Source organism: Lipophrys pholis, assembly GCF_963383615.2.
Source record: "Lipophrys pholis genome assembly, chromosome: 13".
Lineage (NCBI taxonomy): Eukaryota > Metazoa > Chordata > Actinopteri > Blenniiformes > Blenniidae > Lipophrys > Lipophrys pholis.
The window spans coordinates 17,697,412-17,717,095 of NC_137632.1; the positions used below are offsets into that span (position 1 = coordinate 17,697,412).

Sequence of the window (19,684 nt, forward strand, 5' to 3'; positions counted from 1 at the left end):
TATTGTTCACATTTTAGAAAGCCTTTGATTCCGTGTCTGCATCTTTAAGTGTGTTATCTGAGTTGGATTATCTATATGGCACTTCCAAAACATGACAAATGGGGCTTTGTCAACAACATGGAGGAAATTCTTTAAAGCTGCAAGCAGCATTAAATGGTTCCTCACCACTTGCAGGACTCCGACTGAAACTATCACCTGAACAGTGGACAGACGTGTTATTGTTTTGATAGTTAAATGACGTTTAAAAGATATAAAGAAGTTTGATAAGGTTTTTAAAACAATAATAGTAAAAAAGTTTAAAAAGTTGGATGTTTTAAAAGTTGAATTGTTTAAATAGGTGAAGGTTTTAAAGAGGCTGAAGAACTGAAACGTTAGCGTTCTCGGGTTAAAAATACTAACCTTGTCGCTTGTGTCAGCAGGGGCTACGTCCTCGTAGTCGTCACAATATCTGCACAGTTGAGATAATTGTGTATGAAATTGTCACAAACAGAAAAAAGCTGATCCAACGTGTATTGTTGATGTGAAGTTGATGCGAAGTTGTTGATGAGAAAAGAGGCTTTGATGAATGTAGATCATCACTGAAGGTGGACTTTTCATCATGCAACAGAAAATGCAAACTTCACACGGAAACTTCACTTGGGGGGCTCCCAAGCCCAACTAGACTCTAACCGGGGACATCTTCACTAAGAGGCAGGAGTGATCACCACTCTAGCACTGCAAAAAAAACTATAATTCACAAAAGATAGAAACAGTTTTACGTGGACCGATCAAAAAGGTCTCAGTTCTCAAAATGAAACCTTTTGTATTGAGGCACATTTGTTGTCTAATGCATTTAATTGAGTGTAAAAATGATGAGAGCCTTGGCCCTTTGTCATTAATAGTCATTTGCCTTTAATGTTTACAAATATTGAAACTAATTGAGGTAATTATTTGGAATACCCACCAGAGGGCAGAAGATAGATTTTCTGTGTGCCTAAATCATTGAAACAAACAAACAAACAAACATAAAATTAAAAACATATAAAGCATGTAAAGTTTTGAGAAACAGCTGTTTTGTGTTTAAACAGTTATACCGAGTCTCTTCACTATATGCGTTTAAAGTTGTGAACATGAGCAACTAACTTTATTCACTTAAGTCAATATTGTCACTTTCTGTCTGTTTGTGTTGCAAGTATTGGGAAACTCACTGGAACTGCCTGAGCTGTGACCTTATGAGGCAACTATGAGACAAAGAAAGCCTTTCATGAGCTCTCAGGGCCTCGCACAATGTCATCCACAGAGACTGTATTAAATGACAACCAGCTTTCTTTCTTGTCAAAAGTCCCACTCATAAGACTGCAGTTAATTAAATTTGGTCCAAACTAAATTGTAAAACCTAACTTCTTCAGATTACACAAATAATGTTACTGGTAAATAGATGTCATTTATGTCGTGTGTTTTTTCACTACATCAGAAGATCAAAAGCGCTTTACGCTGGCGGTCATACTCACTCAGTCATGCACACACACACACAAATCAATGGTGATGGCTGGGCAGTGGACAGGGTGAGACGAGGGATCAAACCACCAATCTTGGGTTTCGGAGGATTTGGCCCACAAATTCAGATCTTGATGGGTGGGGCGCACAGAGACTTGAAAAAGACTCACCAAAGCCAGGCGGATGAGGAGAAAGCTAACCATAAGTATAATGTACATGACAGAGCAGTTGCAGAGAGGGAAACTCATGATAGACTCATTACTTCCAAGGGAATCATTAATAACGGTGCTCTAAAGAAAACTGCCAGCTGGAAATTTAAAAATGCACTATTGTACTTACTTTACATTCATGGATGCAACCCTAGAATATAATATGCAGTTGACAGGATATGAGTCTAAAAAAATATTAAGGGGTGAGTCACAATTCAAGAGGGACAGAAGGACTGAATTTAAGGTTTATGATGGCAGTAGAGCACAATAGTCCTTGTGTCACTGAGGTGTTTTACAACTTATGGTCTGTGAGAAAGCGTCTGTTGTGCCTTTTTTAGTGGTGCAACTTGGCTGTGATCTTGTGGTAATTGAGTTGTTTCTCTGGCTGTGATGGGATGTACGGATATCATACTGTACGCAGATGACCAACATGAATGGGTGCATTCAGAGTATCACCTATACAGAGATCTGTCTCTCTGTCCACTCTTGGGTCATTCATAGAGTCAAAAGCAACCTGGTAACATAACACATTCTCCATCATCACGGGTCCGCGGAGCTCGGATAAAAAAACAACAAAAACCTCACACTATTCCCTGTTCTTTGAAAAACTTTAACTCTATGTCAGCTTTCCTAACCTCAAGACCTCAATGACAGAGATTCTTGCCACTCACACAAGAATGTGGCAGGGATGGACTTGAGGTCTTAACACACTCAAGAGCAAGTCAGACCTGATAATGAGATGTAAAGCAAGGGCCTTTCATTTAGTCTTTCTAAGGTATCGTGATAATACCTTGATCAAACACATCTGATCTCGCCTATGTGACAGCTCTACAGTATTCCTTGATTTGGATGGACCTGACCTGGGTATGGAAACCTTGCATTTTCTAATGATGGGCAGTCAGCAGTTTTAAGATAACTATGTAATTTGCTAAGTAAGTAATTTCTGAGCTGAAGACAAGCTTTAATTTCTGTTCATATGCATCAGATTGTGTGTGTTTGAATCTATATGTATGGCATTATCAAATAGTCACCAGTATTACCTGAGATGGGCTTTCAAATGATATGCATGTATTAGATTAAAATGAACATTTATGTTGATATGACAAGCAAATGAAATTAGAATTTCACATGGCCTAAAAGCTTGATGCGCCAAACAACCTTTACGTATGATGTGTTGTTGAAAATCAGTGCATTTTATTGTATATCTACACATGTCAATGACTGTAAATTCAATTATAATAATAAGTAGCTCTGCTGCAAATGGAAGCATCGTCTCAAATTGAGGACAAATAAATATGTGCACATGATTATACTGGTGTTGGATATCAGCTGAGAGAAAAGGAAAACATTCAAATCCGACAGATATTCTTTGTTTGTTGTGTACAGCACAGTTTAAATGTGTAATACTTATACTGTTATAATTTAACAAAAATAAAAATTTATATAATCTAAACACAAAAGTGGGAATATAATTGTTTGGTTACCATTAAAAATGTTAAGAACAAATATTGCGAGTAATAGTGAGTAGAGGACTTGTTTATCAGTATTTCACCAATTAAACTCGACAAGTATGTCATCTTTAAATCAATTAATGGCCTATAACTCTAATATTTTGGTTAAAGTTATACATCTAAAGTTGTTATTACACATGTAAAAGTTTAGGCATATTGCAGCATGTAGAGCAGAGCTACACTGCACTTCCTGTTTCATGGCGACATGGCACAGTTTCCGGGGGGCAGCCATACCTAGGTACCTTTAGCTAGAATTTATAAAAAATTAACCCCATTATGTGATCGATATCAGCGGTCACCTGCAAACCTGATTTACTCTTTACGGCCCTGTTCCTCTCTCTGTAAATACTGGAGAGATACTCTCCCAGTGGTTATAGGGAAGCGAATTAAACTAAACGCACTTTGTGTTTTATTTGGCGTTTCTCCTTCAGCTTCACTTCACAAGCCCCAAAAGGACCTTGTAGCCTTCACAAGTCTTTTGGCTGGACGGCTCACACTGATCACCTGGAAATTGAGTCGTCCTCCCTCTCATACTCACTGGATAAGAGACATCCTATATTTCATGGGACTGGAAAAGATTAGTCTCTAAACTCTTAGCGTATCCAATAAATTCGACATTATTTGTGGTCCTTTCCTTCAATATGTTAAACCTTCAATATGTGTGACCAAGGAGACTTGGTGCTGCAGCTCTTAACCTTCTTTCAGCTTTTCCCTTTTTTTTTTTGTTTAATTAGTTTTTAGTTTTTTATTGTTTTTTTGGAGGGGGGGTATATGTGTGTGTGCTTTGTTTGATTGTTATTCACTTTTGCAGTTTGAATATAATTGAGCGACTGTGTAGTTTTATGTAATATGCCTATGTGACTGAACGTCTATTGGAAAAAGCCAACTCTGGGATAAGTGTGAGAGGAGAAAGGAAAGAGACTCGTTGGACATCCAGGGTTTCCCACATATTAGCTACATCTGCTACAACACCTGAAGGTAAACTTGTCCTGCGCGAGTTGCTGAATAAGGTGGAAAAAAAAAGTTGTCTCATAAAACACATAAACTGTATTTACCCCCCACCCGCACTGCTTTGAGCATGTACACGTGTTAAACACAGTCATACACACACACTTAGCAATTTGAGAGACACTAATGAAATTGAAATGTTTTTTTTTGTTGCTGTTGTTTTTGATTTGTAAAGTTATTATTTTTTATTTATTTATTTATTTTGGGACCTCAACGTTCTTAAACTTCTGGAGCTCTTTGCTCGGCTCTTCTTTTTTGTGGTAGATCCGAGAGTTGTTATGACCGAGAGTCTATTTGGAAGACTCCATCTGAAGGTACTTACATTCGTCGTCTGAGCTTTTCATCGTGACTCTTCACCAACATATTTTACATTCACAACACCACATTTAAGGTTAATACGGTCAAGTAGTTAATAATACATGAAATTGTAATGCCTTGGAGAAACTTTTCTTCATGTGTAACACAAAATGGTGGACTTCCTGTTGGGTTTAGAGTATGGGTGCCTGTAACATTTTCGTGTTGTCCATGCTGCATATGTCTACCACATTTCTTTGATATAGTTGAAATGTGTTCTCTGTAGTAGATACTAATGTGTAAACAGTGTAGGTGGCGCTATGACGCCATTTTACCAAACACATGTGCAATGACCATAAAACATTAAATTCTTTGGCACTTCTAATGTGTTTGGACATTTTTATGGGTATTTGAGCATGTTCAGCTACAGCATGGACAACACGAAAATGTTACAGGTGTTATTGTGTTATTTGTAACTCAGTCATCATTTTATCATTTATTTAATTTTTTTTAGCATTTTGGTTTGATTTTTTCTTTTTTTGTCACTGTGAACCCTTCATTGGTGACCCTGGAGAGTGATCTTGTTTGGTAACTTCCACATTTATTTCCATTTCTTCTGAACCAATAATTGTTAAGTTTAAAGGAGACATATCATGCTTTTAAATCCTTCCTTTTTACATATAAATCATACAGTTGTGGTCTATACAACGCGGAACTGCAATGCTTGGGTCTAAATTCCTCATTATTATAGCTCCACAGGCCCCTTTTCTACCCCTTTTCTGATGTGCTTCTGAGAGCAACTCGTTTTGGGGCGGTCTCTTCAAATGCAAATGAGACACTTCATACCCCGCCTCCTCTCCAGGTTGCAGAGGTGACACTCGGTTCAACGTCACCCTGTTCGGCCATCTTTGTAGTTTGATAGAACAGATACAATTATCTAGCGGCGCAGAAACTTTATATTCACACATTATTTACAAAATGTCAACAACGGAAGATTTGTCCATCCAGCCATACATGTTGGAGCCAGAGTCGGACCCGGCGGAGCGAGATGAAAATGACGATGATGCACCTACAGAACAACGTCTTCATATGGATGTAACGCAATGGTGTGTTACTATATTTACACTAACTTCTCCATCCATGCCCACTACTACAATACTGCCTGTATTACAACGACTATTTAACACAGAAGTTACATTATAATCTAAAACGAGCACACAGCGCTAACATATGAAGACGGTGCAACTGCTAATGCTAACAAAACAATGACAGGGACGTCTTATCATCACACTTTTTAGCGTTATATACAGCTTACCGAAGTGCTCTGTTCGTCGTCTCCATAGATAGAAGGAACTGACCGCTCAATCAGACGAAGTCTTTCGGCAAATCCTTCTTTATACTGGCGGAGGTTGTTGAAGCAGTCGTCCTTAAAGTGATTCGCGCACACAAAAATGACCTTACCCACAGATGTGGGTACATTTCTGTGAAAAATAAAACTCAACCAGGCACTTCGAAAAGGTTCTGATGCTGGGAGACGGTGTAACGAAGCTTGTGGGTTACTACATCCAACAACCGAACATTTCGACTTATCCTCTCGTAACTTCGGTTGGACTACAAAATCGCAGCGAGAAACAAAAATGGCGGATTGCTCGAAATGTCGATGTCCTAATTTGGCAGTTCCGCTGAGAATACTGTGACGTCATTGTTCAAAAAACGTAATAGAGAATAGAAAAATCGAAACTGATCGCAAAATATGACCAAAACAGAATATAAAGATATCAACGGAGCACCTGAAGAGACTACTTTGAACTTTTCTGTACTTCTAAACACTCTAAATATACAACAAAATGCATTTAAGGGCTAAAAAAGTGGATTTAGCATGATATGTCCCCTTTAATAGCAATTTTCAGAATTTTGAATGTGGAGATGCTAAAATGTGGGTGAATTTAGTGTCAAGAGTCTTTTCTTGAGTTTCAGAGTTCTCCCGTTCTTCTGTGAGTAATTTTCCTTTGAACGGTTGAAGTTTTAAAAGAGGTAACTTCATAGAGAGTTGAATAAAGGGAGAGGGAAGTAGCAGGTAGGAGTCGATGACAGCACCTGTTCGCCCGGACTAATATGGCGGCGCATGAGCGTGAACGACCGGGCTCTCGGGGGCTTACACCTGGCGCGAGTGGTCACTCAGCAGTTCATCCCCAATATCCCTCCGCCCCAGGCGCAAATAGTCCCTCCTCCAAAGCAAACGGCAGGCGGCGCAGAGGAGGGGGAGGAGGAGGAGGAGGAGGAGGAGCCAGGTAGCTGTCGACTGACACGTAACAATCTGCGTAAAATTTAAGGAAGAAGCTGCATCTTTTCCACAAGTTGACTGGAGCTACAACTGCCGGACTTCAGGCTTGATGTCCAGCCGAGCTGCACCGGAGCGGAGGCCTGTTCGGACCACGTAGGAGCGAGCGGAGCCGCGGCGGACTGCCTGTAAGCAGAGAGCCGCCGCTGAAAATGAGACTTTCAATGTTTATTTCCTTCCTGCGGTCGTTCGGCCCGGTGGCCATCGGCATTTCTCTCGGCTTCATGCTGAGCCTGTTGAGTGTGACCTGGACGGATGAAGCGTGTTTCACGGACGGTCCCGAGGGCGAGGAGGTGTCTCTGGGTCGGGACGGAATGCTGAAAGGAGCCCGGAAGCCCAACTCCATTTCTTCTGTGAACGATGCGGAGTCCGAGGAGGACTTCGAACCCAGGATCGTCCTGTACGAAAAACCCATGCCGAGCGAGCCAAAGAAACTTTTCAGGTAAAAAAAAAACTTTTCAGGTTCCGCTCACTTGTTCCGGCGGCCACAGCCTGGAAAACAGAGTCTGAATCCAGGTCATCTTATTAGAGTCCGGCAGGCCTCCCGAGTGGCTCATCCCCTCCAGCCACCACTCATTAGACCGGCGATAAACATCATACACTGATGGAACAGGTATATCTGGTTAACGACTGTCCGTATCAACATGTGTTTAGGACTTTGTTTACTCTGGCGGATTAAATCTCTACTGGAAATCTGATCAAATCGGAAGCCTGCTTCCCTGCTGTTTTCTAACTCTGATTAGACTAGAGCTTAAATCTCAGCTTTTTATTTGACCCTGTTTCACCAGGCAAGTTGCTGGAGATCAAATGATCTCTTTTACATGCAAGTCCTGGCCAAAAGGACGGCATTGAAACAAAAGATAGGCGGACGTGCACAGATAAGGAATCATAAATAAACTTAAAGGAAGCCACAGTCCTATTGTCCTGTAAATGTAAAGTTGTGTCACATAGTTTGGACCTCTAACACACACACACACACACACACACACACACACACACACACACACACACACACACACACACACACACACACACACCGAAGAAGGTTTACACTGCACTATTGGCTATTTAAAAAGTCTGTCGCACAAGTTTTAAAATCATGAATGGTGATAATTTCCTGTAATTTTAGTCATTTTGAAAGAGTTTTCCATCCAGACAGAACAGAGTCCATGAAGGCCATCTTCCCAAACTCAGTCCGTGTTCTGGGGATGGAGGCAGATGGGAAGTCCAAAGACCGCAGATTGTATGTTGGATTGAGTGAGGTCAATGGAGAGGTATGATGGGAGCAGCCTAATAATCGCTTTATACATGAAGCTGGACCAGTGGAGAAGCATATGAATCGACAAAGACCACCATGATACCATGGCTTCCAGAGTACAGATTACCTATAGCCAGGAATGAATCTGAATAAGTGAACCATCCCGGAAGCCTGTTTATGTGGAGTTCACATTTCCCTGTGCATCTGTTTTTCCCCCCTCACAGGTCCAAAACATGTGCTTGAAGTTAACTAGTGTCTCGTATGTGTCAATGTATGCTTGTATGGTTATTTGTCTCGGTGTGTACCCTCCGACGGGCTGGAGGACTGCTCACGGTCCACATTGACATTGCTCGTTGTCGGCGGGGAATAGTTGCGGCAATGCAGAATGAGATAAAGTACATGAGATGGATAGACGTAGTTCTGGAATGCAAAGCATGGGAATGGAGGTTGTCATTAGGTGACTGAACATAGCATAGCAATGGGTTTGTTTGACGCGCCCTTTATACTACTCTATACTTAATACTGTCATGCATGACAAAAGCATCAAGTCATTTGTCCTCACGGCGGATCCGACAGTACGTTCACAGCAGCAAATTGTTTCCGGCGAGTTTTGTTCCACGCCGGATCTCTGTTATGGGTGTAATCGATAACACAAAGAGAATAAAAGATATGTTTGGCCGTGATTTTTTTAGTATGATGGAATATTCACTTTACGAGTACAATAGTTTTAATCTGTCAAATTGTTTCTTATGAATTTAATGACCAAGTCTGGAATTTGTTTGACGCAGTCAGTTTCACAGACAAAGACATTGTTGTGCTTGGATGTATTTACACATTTGTTTCACAAAGGCTGCCTATTGCACTTCCACCGTCAATGGAACATTCTTGAAAATAATATTGCTGGAGTCAATTATAAGTCACAACTGAGATTCGCAAACTTAAGTTGCTAATAGTTACAAAACTGTAAACATTTGTATAGACCAGTCAGTAGTGAGGGGAAAAATAAAGATATTTGAAATGGAGATGCTGATTTTAAGCTTTAAAAAACACACACTAGTTATTTAAACCATGTTGTGTGGGGAAAAAAAAGGAAATGTTTGGTAAATTAGCACAATTCATGCTGCTCTCCTTGAGACTCAATACGACATGAAATTCCGAGTTCTAGCGTTCCAGTTGAATGTCAAACAACTGTAAAAGTCCAGTAAAGTTATTCTTGCTCTTTATGAATATGAATATAAACCGTCTTAACTTCATACATACAGGCAACTCCGCCGCAGAGCAATATTCATCATTTCAAACACATTTAATTCCACTGAAAGAGTAAACTGGGTTAATGTGAGCCATTAGCCGTGGAAGCATTGCCTTTGACATGACAACCAAAAGAGGGTGGGTCTTTAAAAGCTTCTGGATGTCTGAGGTTTAAAGAAAGTGGAATGCAGAAACATCGATTCAAGCATCTTTCTTTTGAAGTAATCTCTTTAGAGAGTGGAGTCACTGTTTCATTCTCTGAATGTCAATTTTCATTTATGTTTGATGTCTTCTTTTTTCTTTCAAGGGCCAAATACGTCAGCACGGAGTTGGGGATCCGTGAGCGTCTGTTTGTCGGGGTTTTAACGTCCAAGACGACCATCAACAGCCTGGCCGTAGCCGTCAATCGGACCATCAGCCACCACCTGGACCCCGTGGTCTTCTTCACTGGCTCACAGAACCGCAAAGTCCCCCACGGGATGTTTGTGGTCTCTCACGGGGACGAGCGACTGATATGGAACATGTTTCAAACCATCCGGTACATTTTCGACCACTTCATCAACGATTATGATTGGTTCTACTTCGTCCAGGACGACACCTACACGGAGGCCGACAGGATCAAGGCCCTGGTGGGACACCTGAGTATGGACCGAGAGCTTTACATGGGCCATCCCGAGGAGTTCATCGGCGGGGAGATGCAAGGACAGTACTGCTTCGGAGGCTTCGGGTACCTCCTGTCCCGCACTTTGCTCCTGCGGCTTCAGCCCTTCCTGGAAAACTGCAGGAACGACATCCTGAGCGCTCGGCCCGACGAGTGGCTCGGAAGATGCATCATTGATTACACTCAAACAAACTGTGTCAGTGAATATATGGTAGGTGGAGCATTTTCTTTGTAGGGGCCCTGAACATGTCTTGTTCCAACCATACAAGGATGTGTGGCAGTTCCCGAGCTTCCAAGTGTTGAAACGATGCTGCTCGGAGTTGAAATGAATGTTGAGCCACAAAGAAAAAGTGCTTCAAGGCTGCCATTTAGAGCAGCTGTGTGACATGTTTCTCCTTTTGAGGAGAAAAACATAACTGTCATGGGCAGAAGTCATGCTTGGCATCTGGACAGCACTTAAAAATGACAGGCAACTATATAAAACTATAATTACCACGCTAGCGCAGTGATGGTATTTATATTACAGAGCAGTTTGCTAATGGCCCTCAGCCTTTCTTTCTCCTCCCTGCAGCTCCAGCGGTAACATGCAGAAGGTAAACAGGTGAGGAGAGCGCTGCTGAGAGTTCAGCTTAGGTTTAATGGCGTGAAAATCCCCTGTGGGTCAACATGCTCTGCTCCTATAATGTCATTAGCATTTAAGGTCACTCAACCTCTGTCCCAGTGCCCTTTGAGGTGATTATCTGTCATTCAGAGGGCCTTAAAGATGCTCAAGTTTCTCATTTCTTTGAAAATAGGAAGCAACTGAGAAAAAAAGACAAGCCTCACGAGACTGACTGATTATAAATCTTCCTGTATGGCTTTATCTCCGGAGAAGGAGACCATCTTGTTGTACAGCTAGAAGTCAGCAACATGCCTAACTAGAGTGCCACAACTCAAGAGCGCTTGCACTCAGATAAGGGACAAAATCATGAAGGAGCCTAAAACTCCTTGTATGGGAGCAGAAAACGGCCTGAAAACCGAGCCAGACATATTTCCTTTACGCGAGGAGACGACGCCACTGATAGTAATTAGGCACGGACATGGCTTCACTGAGTGTCGTGCTATGGGCCGTAAGCAGTTGGCAAACATTTGCAGAGTCGCTGCCTCACTGCTTGGTAAAGAAGTGTCTCTATTCTTTGTTCTTTTAATAGCTTGATCAGATTGGATTCACTTTTTAAATCACTCAAGCTCTTTAGATGGATATTCCATTTTCAGCCCGTGATAGGGATTCTGCTCCGACACCTTTTGATTCTTAACTTGTTGCAGAATCGAATTTCCTTCTTCACTAATAACTTGAGTAAAATAATTTCACTATAACAATTTAACTTTGTGGCACAAATCAAATACATCTTGAATTTGATGTCGCTGGAAGGAGCGTGATGTCTACATTTGTCCAAATCTCTGGATCATTGAATTTATAGCAGCGTAACCAGTGTGTGTTTGTAGAAAATAAAACTCCCTGTGCAATTAGAAATGTGCAAGATGCTGCCTGGACCGCATGCAATGTTTGTTTGAAATGAAGTAACGCGGCGTAACAACTGAGCTTGGAATAACATTAGGCATGTGTCCGTCATGCCCTCGGGCCTTATGAAAAGACCTCTGTGCTTCTTTTCAGGGACGTCACTACCAACATTATGAGCTGGGAAAAAACTCTGATCTAAAAAAAGAACAGAGCCAAGAGTTTAAAAACGCTCTGACCGTCCATCCAGTCTCTGACCCTGAGCTGATGTACCGGCTGCACAGACACTTCACTGAGATTGAACTGCAGAAGACTTACGATGAGATCGCTAAGCTGCAGGTAAGCTGATTTTCAAGTGTCACAAATCACCTTGGAATGAGTCGGAAATAAAAACATGTCTCTTTATGTGAGCGGTGGGCAGTCAGAAGCTGAGATTTGAAGGCTTGTTTTGTTTGTGTTTCCACAGGCAGAGATAAAAAACGTGAGCGTGGTCGCATTTGAAGGCAACCGAAGCGCCCACTGGCCGGTGGGGATCAACCCACCGTTTGAGCCCAAAAGTCGGTTCGACGTCCTGGTGTGGGAATACTTCACCGAGGAGGAGGTCTATTCCTGCGTGGATGAGTCTCCAAAGTGTAAGCTGCGTGGCATTGATCACATGGATGTGGCTGACGTCATCGGCACCGCCGTGGACGAGCTGAACAAGAAGTACATGCCAGTCCTACAGCTGAAGAAGCAGCAGCTGATTAATGGCTACCGGCGCTTTGACCCGATCCGCGGCATGGAGTACACCTTAGACCTGCAGCTGGAGGCTGTTAGTCAGAAAGGTCACAGTCGCTCCATCACCAAGAGGGTTCACCTCGTACGACCGCTGAGCTGGATCGAGATCATTCCCATGCCCTACGTGACCGAAGCAACTCGGGTCCACATCATCATCCCCCTCACTCATGATGACCAAAGTTACGTCGACCATTTTTTTGAGGGCTTTGCCTCCAACGCGTTTGAGACCAGTGAGAACGCCATCCTAACTTTCTTGTTCATTTACGATCCAAAGGAGGCACAACAGGTGAATCAGAACGACATATTTGCCAGTGTAAAGGCTCAGATCGCCAAATACGAGCACAAATACCCAACGGTGAAAATCCCGTGGATCAGTGTCAAGACGGAAAGGCCGTCACAGATCAAGTACATGGACATCATCTCAAAGAAGCACCCAGTGGACACGCTGTTCTTCCTGGCTAAAGTCAACACAAACATCAATTCTGAATTCCTCAACCGATGCCGCATGAACGCCATCAGTAACTGGCAGGTGTTTTTCCCCATCCACTTCCAGGATTACAATCCTGACGTGGCCTATCACAACCAGGAGCAACCAGCCACCATCGATCTGGTGAGGGACGCCGGTCACTTTGACCGCAATTCTTTCGAAGAGGCATGCTTTTACAACTCCGACTTCATGACAACGCGCAGTCGAATGGTGGTAGACGCCCAGGACAACGAGGAGATTCTGGAGAGCCTGGACATCTACCAGATGTTTGTCCAATACTCCAGCCTGCATGTGTTCAGGGCGGTCGAGCCGGCATTACACCAGCAATACACCTACCACGTCTGCAACTCCAGACTGAGTGAAGACCTCTATCATCAATGTGTCCGGAGCAACCTGCACGGGATCGGCTCTCGCTCTCAGCTCGCCATGCTGCTATTTGAACAAGAACAAGGAAACAGCACTTGAAAATATCCACTCCAAAAAAAAAATCTGCTCCTGTGCATTTAAAGAGATTTGCTCAGATGAGTGTGTGTTTTTAAAAGGCTCTGGATACAAGTGAGAATTGTGCTGAAGAAGATGCAGCCCATCAATGACACCGTAACACTTTTATCTAAATACATCCAATATTTGATGCTGTACTTAAACATGTGACCGAACTTGATATTTTTCATCTTATTGTACAAATCAAGGCCTATTTGGTCTGAGATCTTAGGTATTTAGGAAGTATGAATGCAGTACATTCCTAAAGAGAAATGTTTTGTGTAATACTTGTCCACCCAGATGAGTTTCTAGAACCAAATATTTTTGCTACTTTGATAAATAACATAATTGCATCGGGCAATTTTTGACCATGAGAGGGCAGAAACGGCAGACGCTATCCTATATCCTGTTAGAAGCAGTTCTTTTTTTAAAGTTTAGTTCAGAAACTCCGCTCTCTGCAGTGTTGCGTATAGTTTTCCTGTCTGAGCGAACGTACTGGCTACAGTTGCTCTTGGGGAGTGTGGGGCGTGTGCAGCAAAGCCAAATGAACATATGCAATGAGTTGCAGGCGACAAAGCTTTAGCGGGCTGTCGCTTTCCAGGGGGACGGGGCACACTCGGTGTGACACTCTGAGAATGTCACAATTTATGATAAACGGTACTTGGAATGGGAGTTTGATAGATTTACGTTGGAGCGCCACAGTTTCTGTGCCCCTTTTACAGGAGGGCATCGACACATTGCACTTTTGATATGTACTGATCAGAGTGCATCTTTCCACACGTGCCTTAACACTGACATTTTGTGTGTTGGCTGTTATTTGTTAGTCGTCTTTTTGTTGGTTCTGCAGTTCACCCCCTTTACGAAGGATGTACTTTATTTTCAAAGATTGTTACAGAAATAAGTAGAAAATGAATGGACGGGAAACGTGGCTACTCACTGCACGCATTCTGTTGCAGCTGGGATATTTAAGTGTGCTCTTGGTGAACTTCACATTAGTTCCACATGCTGCCAGCCATTTGCAGGCTGCACATGTGCCTCTGAGCAGGGGGGGTGTATATATATATATATATATATGACAAATGAAGACACATGCACAAGAAGGTCAGCTCTGTGTCTTTGAGATATTTTCTTTAGTGCAAAAAAGTTGAGATGCAGTGATCATAATTCTGAATCATAATAATAATTCTGCATATCTGGACTGACTGCCCAGGTTTGTTTTTTTTCCTTTTTTGTGATAAGTAAGCAGTACTTTGAAATTGTAGTTTTGAAGAATAGATGACAAACTTTTCAATGCCGCCAAATACAGACAGGTAATGTTCCTTTTAAAAGAAATGTGTAGCTTTTCCAAAGTGTTTAGCTTTGTATTGTACAAGATTTTATGTGTTGGTCAATACTGGCTTGTAGGAGTGGCTGCTTCCTCCAACTGCAGTGCTGCTGAAAAAGCAACAGTGGAGGTTACGCATGTTAGGCTGAGGTCAATGGTGCAGGATAATGTGCAATATTCCAGTTAACATGAGACTTGATCGATGACTGACAGAAGATGGGACTTTTGATTTTGAAGACATTTGCCTCGAGTGCAGCAGGGTGTAACGTTACAATACTGTCTTTGACCCGTTTAAGTAAATACACTGTAACTTTTTTTGACAAGATCTTATGATGTATTCTGCTGACTCCAGACACTTTTTTTTTTTTTCTCTCCATCAAATTCACTTTGTTATCCATAAAATCAAGGCGAGTCTTTATTTAACTGAAATTGGATTTAATATATATCTTGGAAACACTTCATGCATGGTGGCAGTGGGGGAAATTCCTGCCATTCAGGTCTTTTTTAAAAAATATATCTTTTTAAACGCATCTCCTCCACGAGAGCAGCCGTTCACAGTGGCAGCGCACCTGCTGACGTAGTCTGAATGTTCTTCCAGGTGGAAGTAGAACGACAGTGAACTGAATCCGAAGATGAATCTTAACCACTGTGAAACTTGGAGGGTGGAGACCCCCGTATGAAGTTATTGTTGTGGGCACGAGAAGTCTGGAATCAAGGGAGTGGGCGGATTATTCATCCAATGTCGTTAACACTACCACCGTCACTGAGCGAAGCCTCTTATGTATTTTGTCTATAATTTATTTATCTGTCGTATCTCCTGAATTATGCAGATTCTAAATACTTCTGCACTAACAGAGGCTTTCCTTCTATTCTCTGTACATGTATAACTATTTTATAGACTTTATTTTTAAACCTGTTTTAGCTTTTATTTACACAGCAGCTGATATTTCAATCTTTTTTTTGTGACAAAATTAAGCAGGTCACTCTGTCATGTCCGAAAACTGTATTTTATCGTTATTTGCCATCCATGTCAAAGCAGTAAAATGAATCGATGTTTGGGCCCGGTGGTTCACGAACAAAGCAATATGTTTTAATTTTGATGCTCAACACATATATTTGGGTGCTGTAATTCCCAGAAAACTGTGAATTATTGTAAAGTTTAATAAAGAATATTTGAATAAAACATTTGCTCTTTTTTTGTTTTTTTATTGTCTCTCTGAAACTAAAACAAAAGTGCAGTTCTTTAGTGTTGCAGCTACAGAATCCAGTTTGTCCTTTAGGTGTCAGCAGAAGAACGTGTCTGAAAGGTCTGCAGCTCAGGTCCTCGGTGTGCCGGCTGCCGAGCCGCCACTGCTCACAACAACACTCAAACTATTCTCTGCATTAGAAACGCAGTATTAATTCACTCCCGTTCCAATCCACCGGCAATACCGCCGTGGCCATTGCTGCTCAGACTTGAGGTATTCCCGATGTCTGGGTTGGGGAAAAACTGGGAAAACGTTGCAACCTTAATTACAGCTTTAGTTATTTCAAGGGTCTATATGCACTAGCCTGAGGCATGCTGCAAAACCACATAACTACAGAGCAGCTGGGAGTTAATTGTAAGTCATTATTTTGTACTTCGGTTTACATTCAATCCCAGGACTTTCTCCTCCCACGTGGGGACACGGATGTACTGCTACCAAAAAGAACAGTTTTTTTTTTTTGTTCTTTTTTAATTCTCTCCACAAGAACTGGGTTCACCTAAAGAGTATTTTGAGAAGTATTTAGATGATGGTTAGAAGAAAAGCTTGAAAGTTCCAACTTGGAAACATACGTTACTCTGAGTTTCTCCACCTTGTTTTCCTGAAGTCATCCGTTCAGGATGAGGTCAAAGTCTCATAACCTGCAACTTTGTCTCATTCTGGAATTGCTTTCAAATGGTTGTCATCCGCCTCGGAGTCATCCTGCTGCAAAAAAAAAAAAAAAGAACAAAAAACCCAGAAAAGATAAAGTGAACCGGGCTCTGCATTTAAGAGGCACAGTTTTTTTTTTTTTATTATCTAAACTTTAATAGTCATATTTACCATATTTAACATATATAAAATGTGTTCTAACAGAGGAAATAATCACAAGGTCACATTTATGTACAAAATGTAAGTGTTACTGCAGGGATGGTCCATTCCCATTGCTGCCAGTTATGGGATGAAGTTCTCCTTATGAATTCCTGACAACTGCTTGCATCACCACACACTTATGTTTTTCTCTCAGGCCTCCGCTCCAAAATATACAGCTGCAAGAAAAAAAAAGAAAAAAGGCTCATATTCAAAAGTGGACATCTGTAGTGGGTTGGGTTTACATTAATTCTAAAGCAATAAGCACAAAGGGAGTAGATGTCACAGAGCTATCAAAAAAGAGGAAGGAGTAGCGTCCCCGGGCGTCGTTGCAGGAAAAGAGCAGAGAGTAGCAGGTCGAGGAATCCCAGGAATGTGAGCTACATGTTGTACAAGTGGGGAAGTCGTCCCCATCTGCTACGGCGCAGACCTGTGGCACCTCACGCAGACTGTTGTTGTAAAAATCAGCTCGTTGTAATTAAGTTTCCCTTGTTGTTAAATGCCCCTCCATCCTGGATTAACTCGGCTGTGTTTTACAGTGCGGGTAAAGCCTACATCTTGGGGGTATAAAGGTCTTTCCACTGTGACCAGCAGGCTGAAGCAGTCGAAGAAAATGTCTACGGTTACATCGCAGCCCTGTATTCATCTGAACACGCCAGGCCCCCGTGTGACTTCGCCGAAGATAGCTACAATTATTGATGACAGAGGAGAAGATTGTTATGCATAGCCTGTACAGGATGCCATCAGAGACTGTGATTGGGAACCTTTTGAAAATGTCAAAGTGACACATGATTATGAATATTAAACAGCCATGTATGGCCCATGATTACTTGAAAGGAGGAGGGGATTTGACAGATGGGGACTGTGGAATCTCATTGTGAGCCAAAGTGATGTATGGCAATCCTGTCCGAACAGAATGCACCGATCAAATTAACAGAAAAATTTATGTTGTTGTTGTTAACATGAAATCTCGTAATGTGTCAGCACTTTGTACACTTCTCATGCCCGTGTTCAAGGTGCCTTTTGTGCAGTAACTTTAGAATCTATTTCACAAACTTCACACTTGTGTATTGTCTAATTTGACACATGCGAGTCCAAACTGCAGCATCTGCCAGTGTGATGCCAAAGGACTCGGGTAAATATCTATTATATTTGCGCACAGCATCCTAAGTTACATATCAAAGTTACACCAGTTATGCTGCTCTTCCCCGGACACCGTCCAGTGTTTAACAAAAAACATGCTTTTAGCTTAGGTTGAAGAAAGAAAACAATTTAAAGTAGTGTTTAATTGACCTTAGGAACCAACAGCTAGGCTTAATAAAAGCTTGTGTAAGACTTCTTGGTATGTTGAGAAAATAAATTGCTGACTTGCAATGTAATGGGGGGCTCTGCCCCATTTCATAATGACTATGAGCAATGTTGGGAGGCAGAAGAGAAAATATATTATCTCGCACAATCGCCATGAATGTCACCAACCACCTTAGTCGGTTCAGTTGGGCGTCACTACCCAATATACATGATGCTGTGACTTACTAGGACCTCCTCACAGAGATAGACGAAGAAGAGAAGTCAGCGGTATGAGATTTGCTCATGGTGTCAAAAACTGACAGAACCTTTGTGGATTTACCAAAACGCTCAATCATGACTGACCAAGCTGATTTGTTGTATCCCAGCAGAGGTGAAGGTGACTACTGGAAAATGTTAACGTCCGAGCTGTAATCTGGCAATCAAAGGTAGAACAATTAGAAATGTGGGACCAAATGCATTTACATAAGACCAAACACTGCGGGGAGCTAATGAATTAGACCAAATAATGAACTATGAAATGATTGAATTTGCAGGATCACTTTACATTTCGTGCTGGTCCCACTAGTTCCATAAAGCTAAAACAAATTTTTTTTTAAAAATCCAAGAGCTCCTCTTTAATAAAAACAGTGTAGTTTTGAGTTGTACGGCCTGGTGCAGTGGGTAGCATGGTTAAGTCCAAATGTCTTGTTGTGGAAACACATAAAAAGAAGTAAATCCTCAGAGTTCCTCTCCTGCAGGAACTTACTGACACCTACATTTAAAGTTTAAAGTCCTAACGGAGTGTTAGCTGACCTTGTACGATCATACAAATGTGATTATGAGCGAATCTGAGTGCGAGTCATTGTTTTTTTATTCTGTACTCCCACTTTGCTCGCTTGTGCTCTTAAATACAGATGGCACCATTGTCCCGCGCTGTTTAGTTTAAGTAAACCGACGAGAATTTATCAGCCGCCGGAACAATGTGTGTTTACATTGCAGCCTTCTCTGCATCTCCAGAGCTGGATTTGTGAGATAAAAACTTCACTGCTGCAATATAAAGATTCTCTAAGCCTTCTTGCGAACTGTTCTGATAAGAATCCTCCCCTTCCTTTCATGGATCAGCTCAACCGAGCTGCGCCGGTCTCATGTGCTCAGTCATGTGTGCAAAATGTAAGTGCACGTGCAAAGATGTGAGCGCGCGCACACGCCGATGCCAGGTTTACACTGTAAATAGCTGCTGCACTTTTACAGTAGTCCCGGCCCACAACTGAAGATGATGAGTTGGCAAAAAAAAAAAAAAAAAAAAGAGTCAGTAAATAAATAAATAAATAGAATTCCGTCTGTTATTGCTTATGTCAGCGTAAAGTTATGATGCCAAACAAACTAAAGAGTCGATGGTGGGCAGAAATGAGTTGAATGGGAGGAATAATTCAAGTACAACCATGTCATGACTACAAATAGATTCTATATGCTAAGGATTTGTGTGTTGCCCTGCAAAAGAAAAAGCACGTGAGAGGAAACGCCGATCGTCACAATCCACACAGTCCATTCCTGTCTCGGTGGTTGGCAGTACATCACATCTGCAAATCGGAAAGTGTACAGCAACTGCTACAATCGTGATCGCTATTTTCATATAAAAACCTCCTCTAAAATTTATAAATAACTAAACGAAATCTTGGATAAAGTTATATATTAACTAAATATAAACAACAACCATTGAAACAGAACTTTT

General features: G+C 41.7%; 1 protein-coding gene across 2 annotated transcripts; it reads left to right on the plus strand.

Annotated features, from left to right (window-relative positions):
- Positions 1-6,791: 6,791 nt before the first annotated feature.
- On the plus strand, positions 6,792-15,748 carry chpfa (chondroitin polymerizing factor a). Of its 2 annotated transcripts, XM_080478702.1 has the most exons (5): positions 6,971-7,115; positions 7,175-7,281; positions 9,653-10,217; positions 11,661-11,843; positions 11,971-13,366. In XM_080478702.1, the coding sequence occupies exons 1-5, from the start codon at positions 7,095-7,097 to the stop codon at positions 13,231-13,233; spliced, it is 2,139 nt and encodes a 712-aa protein (XP_080334828.1). In that variant the 5' UTR covers positions 6,971-7,094; the 3' UTR covers positions 13,234-13,366. The 2 variants fall into 2 exon arrangements, with proteins under 2 accessions (XP_080334827.1, XP_080334828.1); XM_080478701.1 differs by having other exon boundaries at positions 6,792-7,281; positions 11,971-15,748.
- The last annotated feature ends 3,936 nt before the right edge of the window (positions 15,749-19,684 follow it).

Bases quoted from the DNA above. Each gene is read 5' to 3' on its own strand.
- chpfa (XM_080478701.1), top strand. From the start codon at position 6,992: ATGAGACTTTCAATGTTTATTTCCTTCCTGCGGTCGTTCGGCCCGGTG. The intron at 10,218-11,660 runs GTAGGTGGAGCA...GCTTCTTTTCAG, and splicing joins ACTGTGTCAGTGAATATATG to GGACGTCACTACCAACATTA. The intron at 11,844-11,970 runs GTAAGCTGATTT...GTGTTTCCACAG, and splicing joins ATGAGATCGCTAAGCTGCAG to GCAGAGATAAAAAACGTGAG.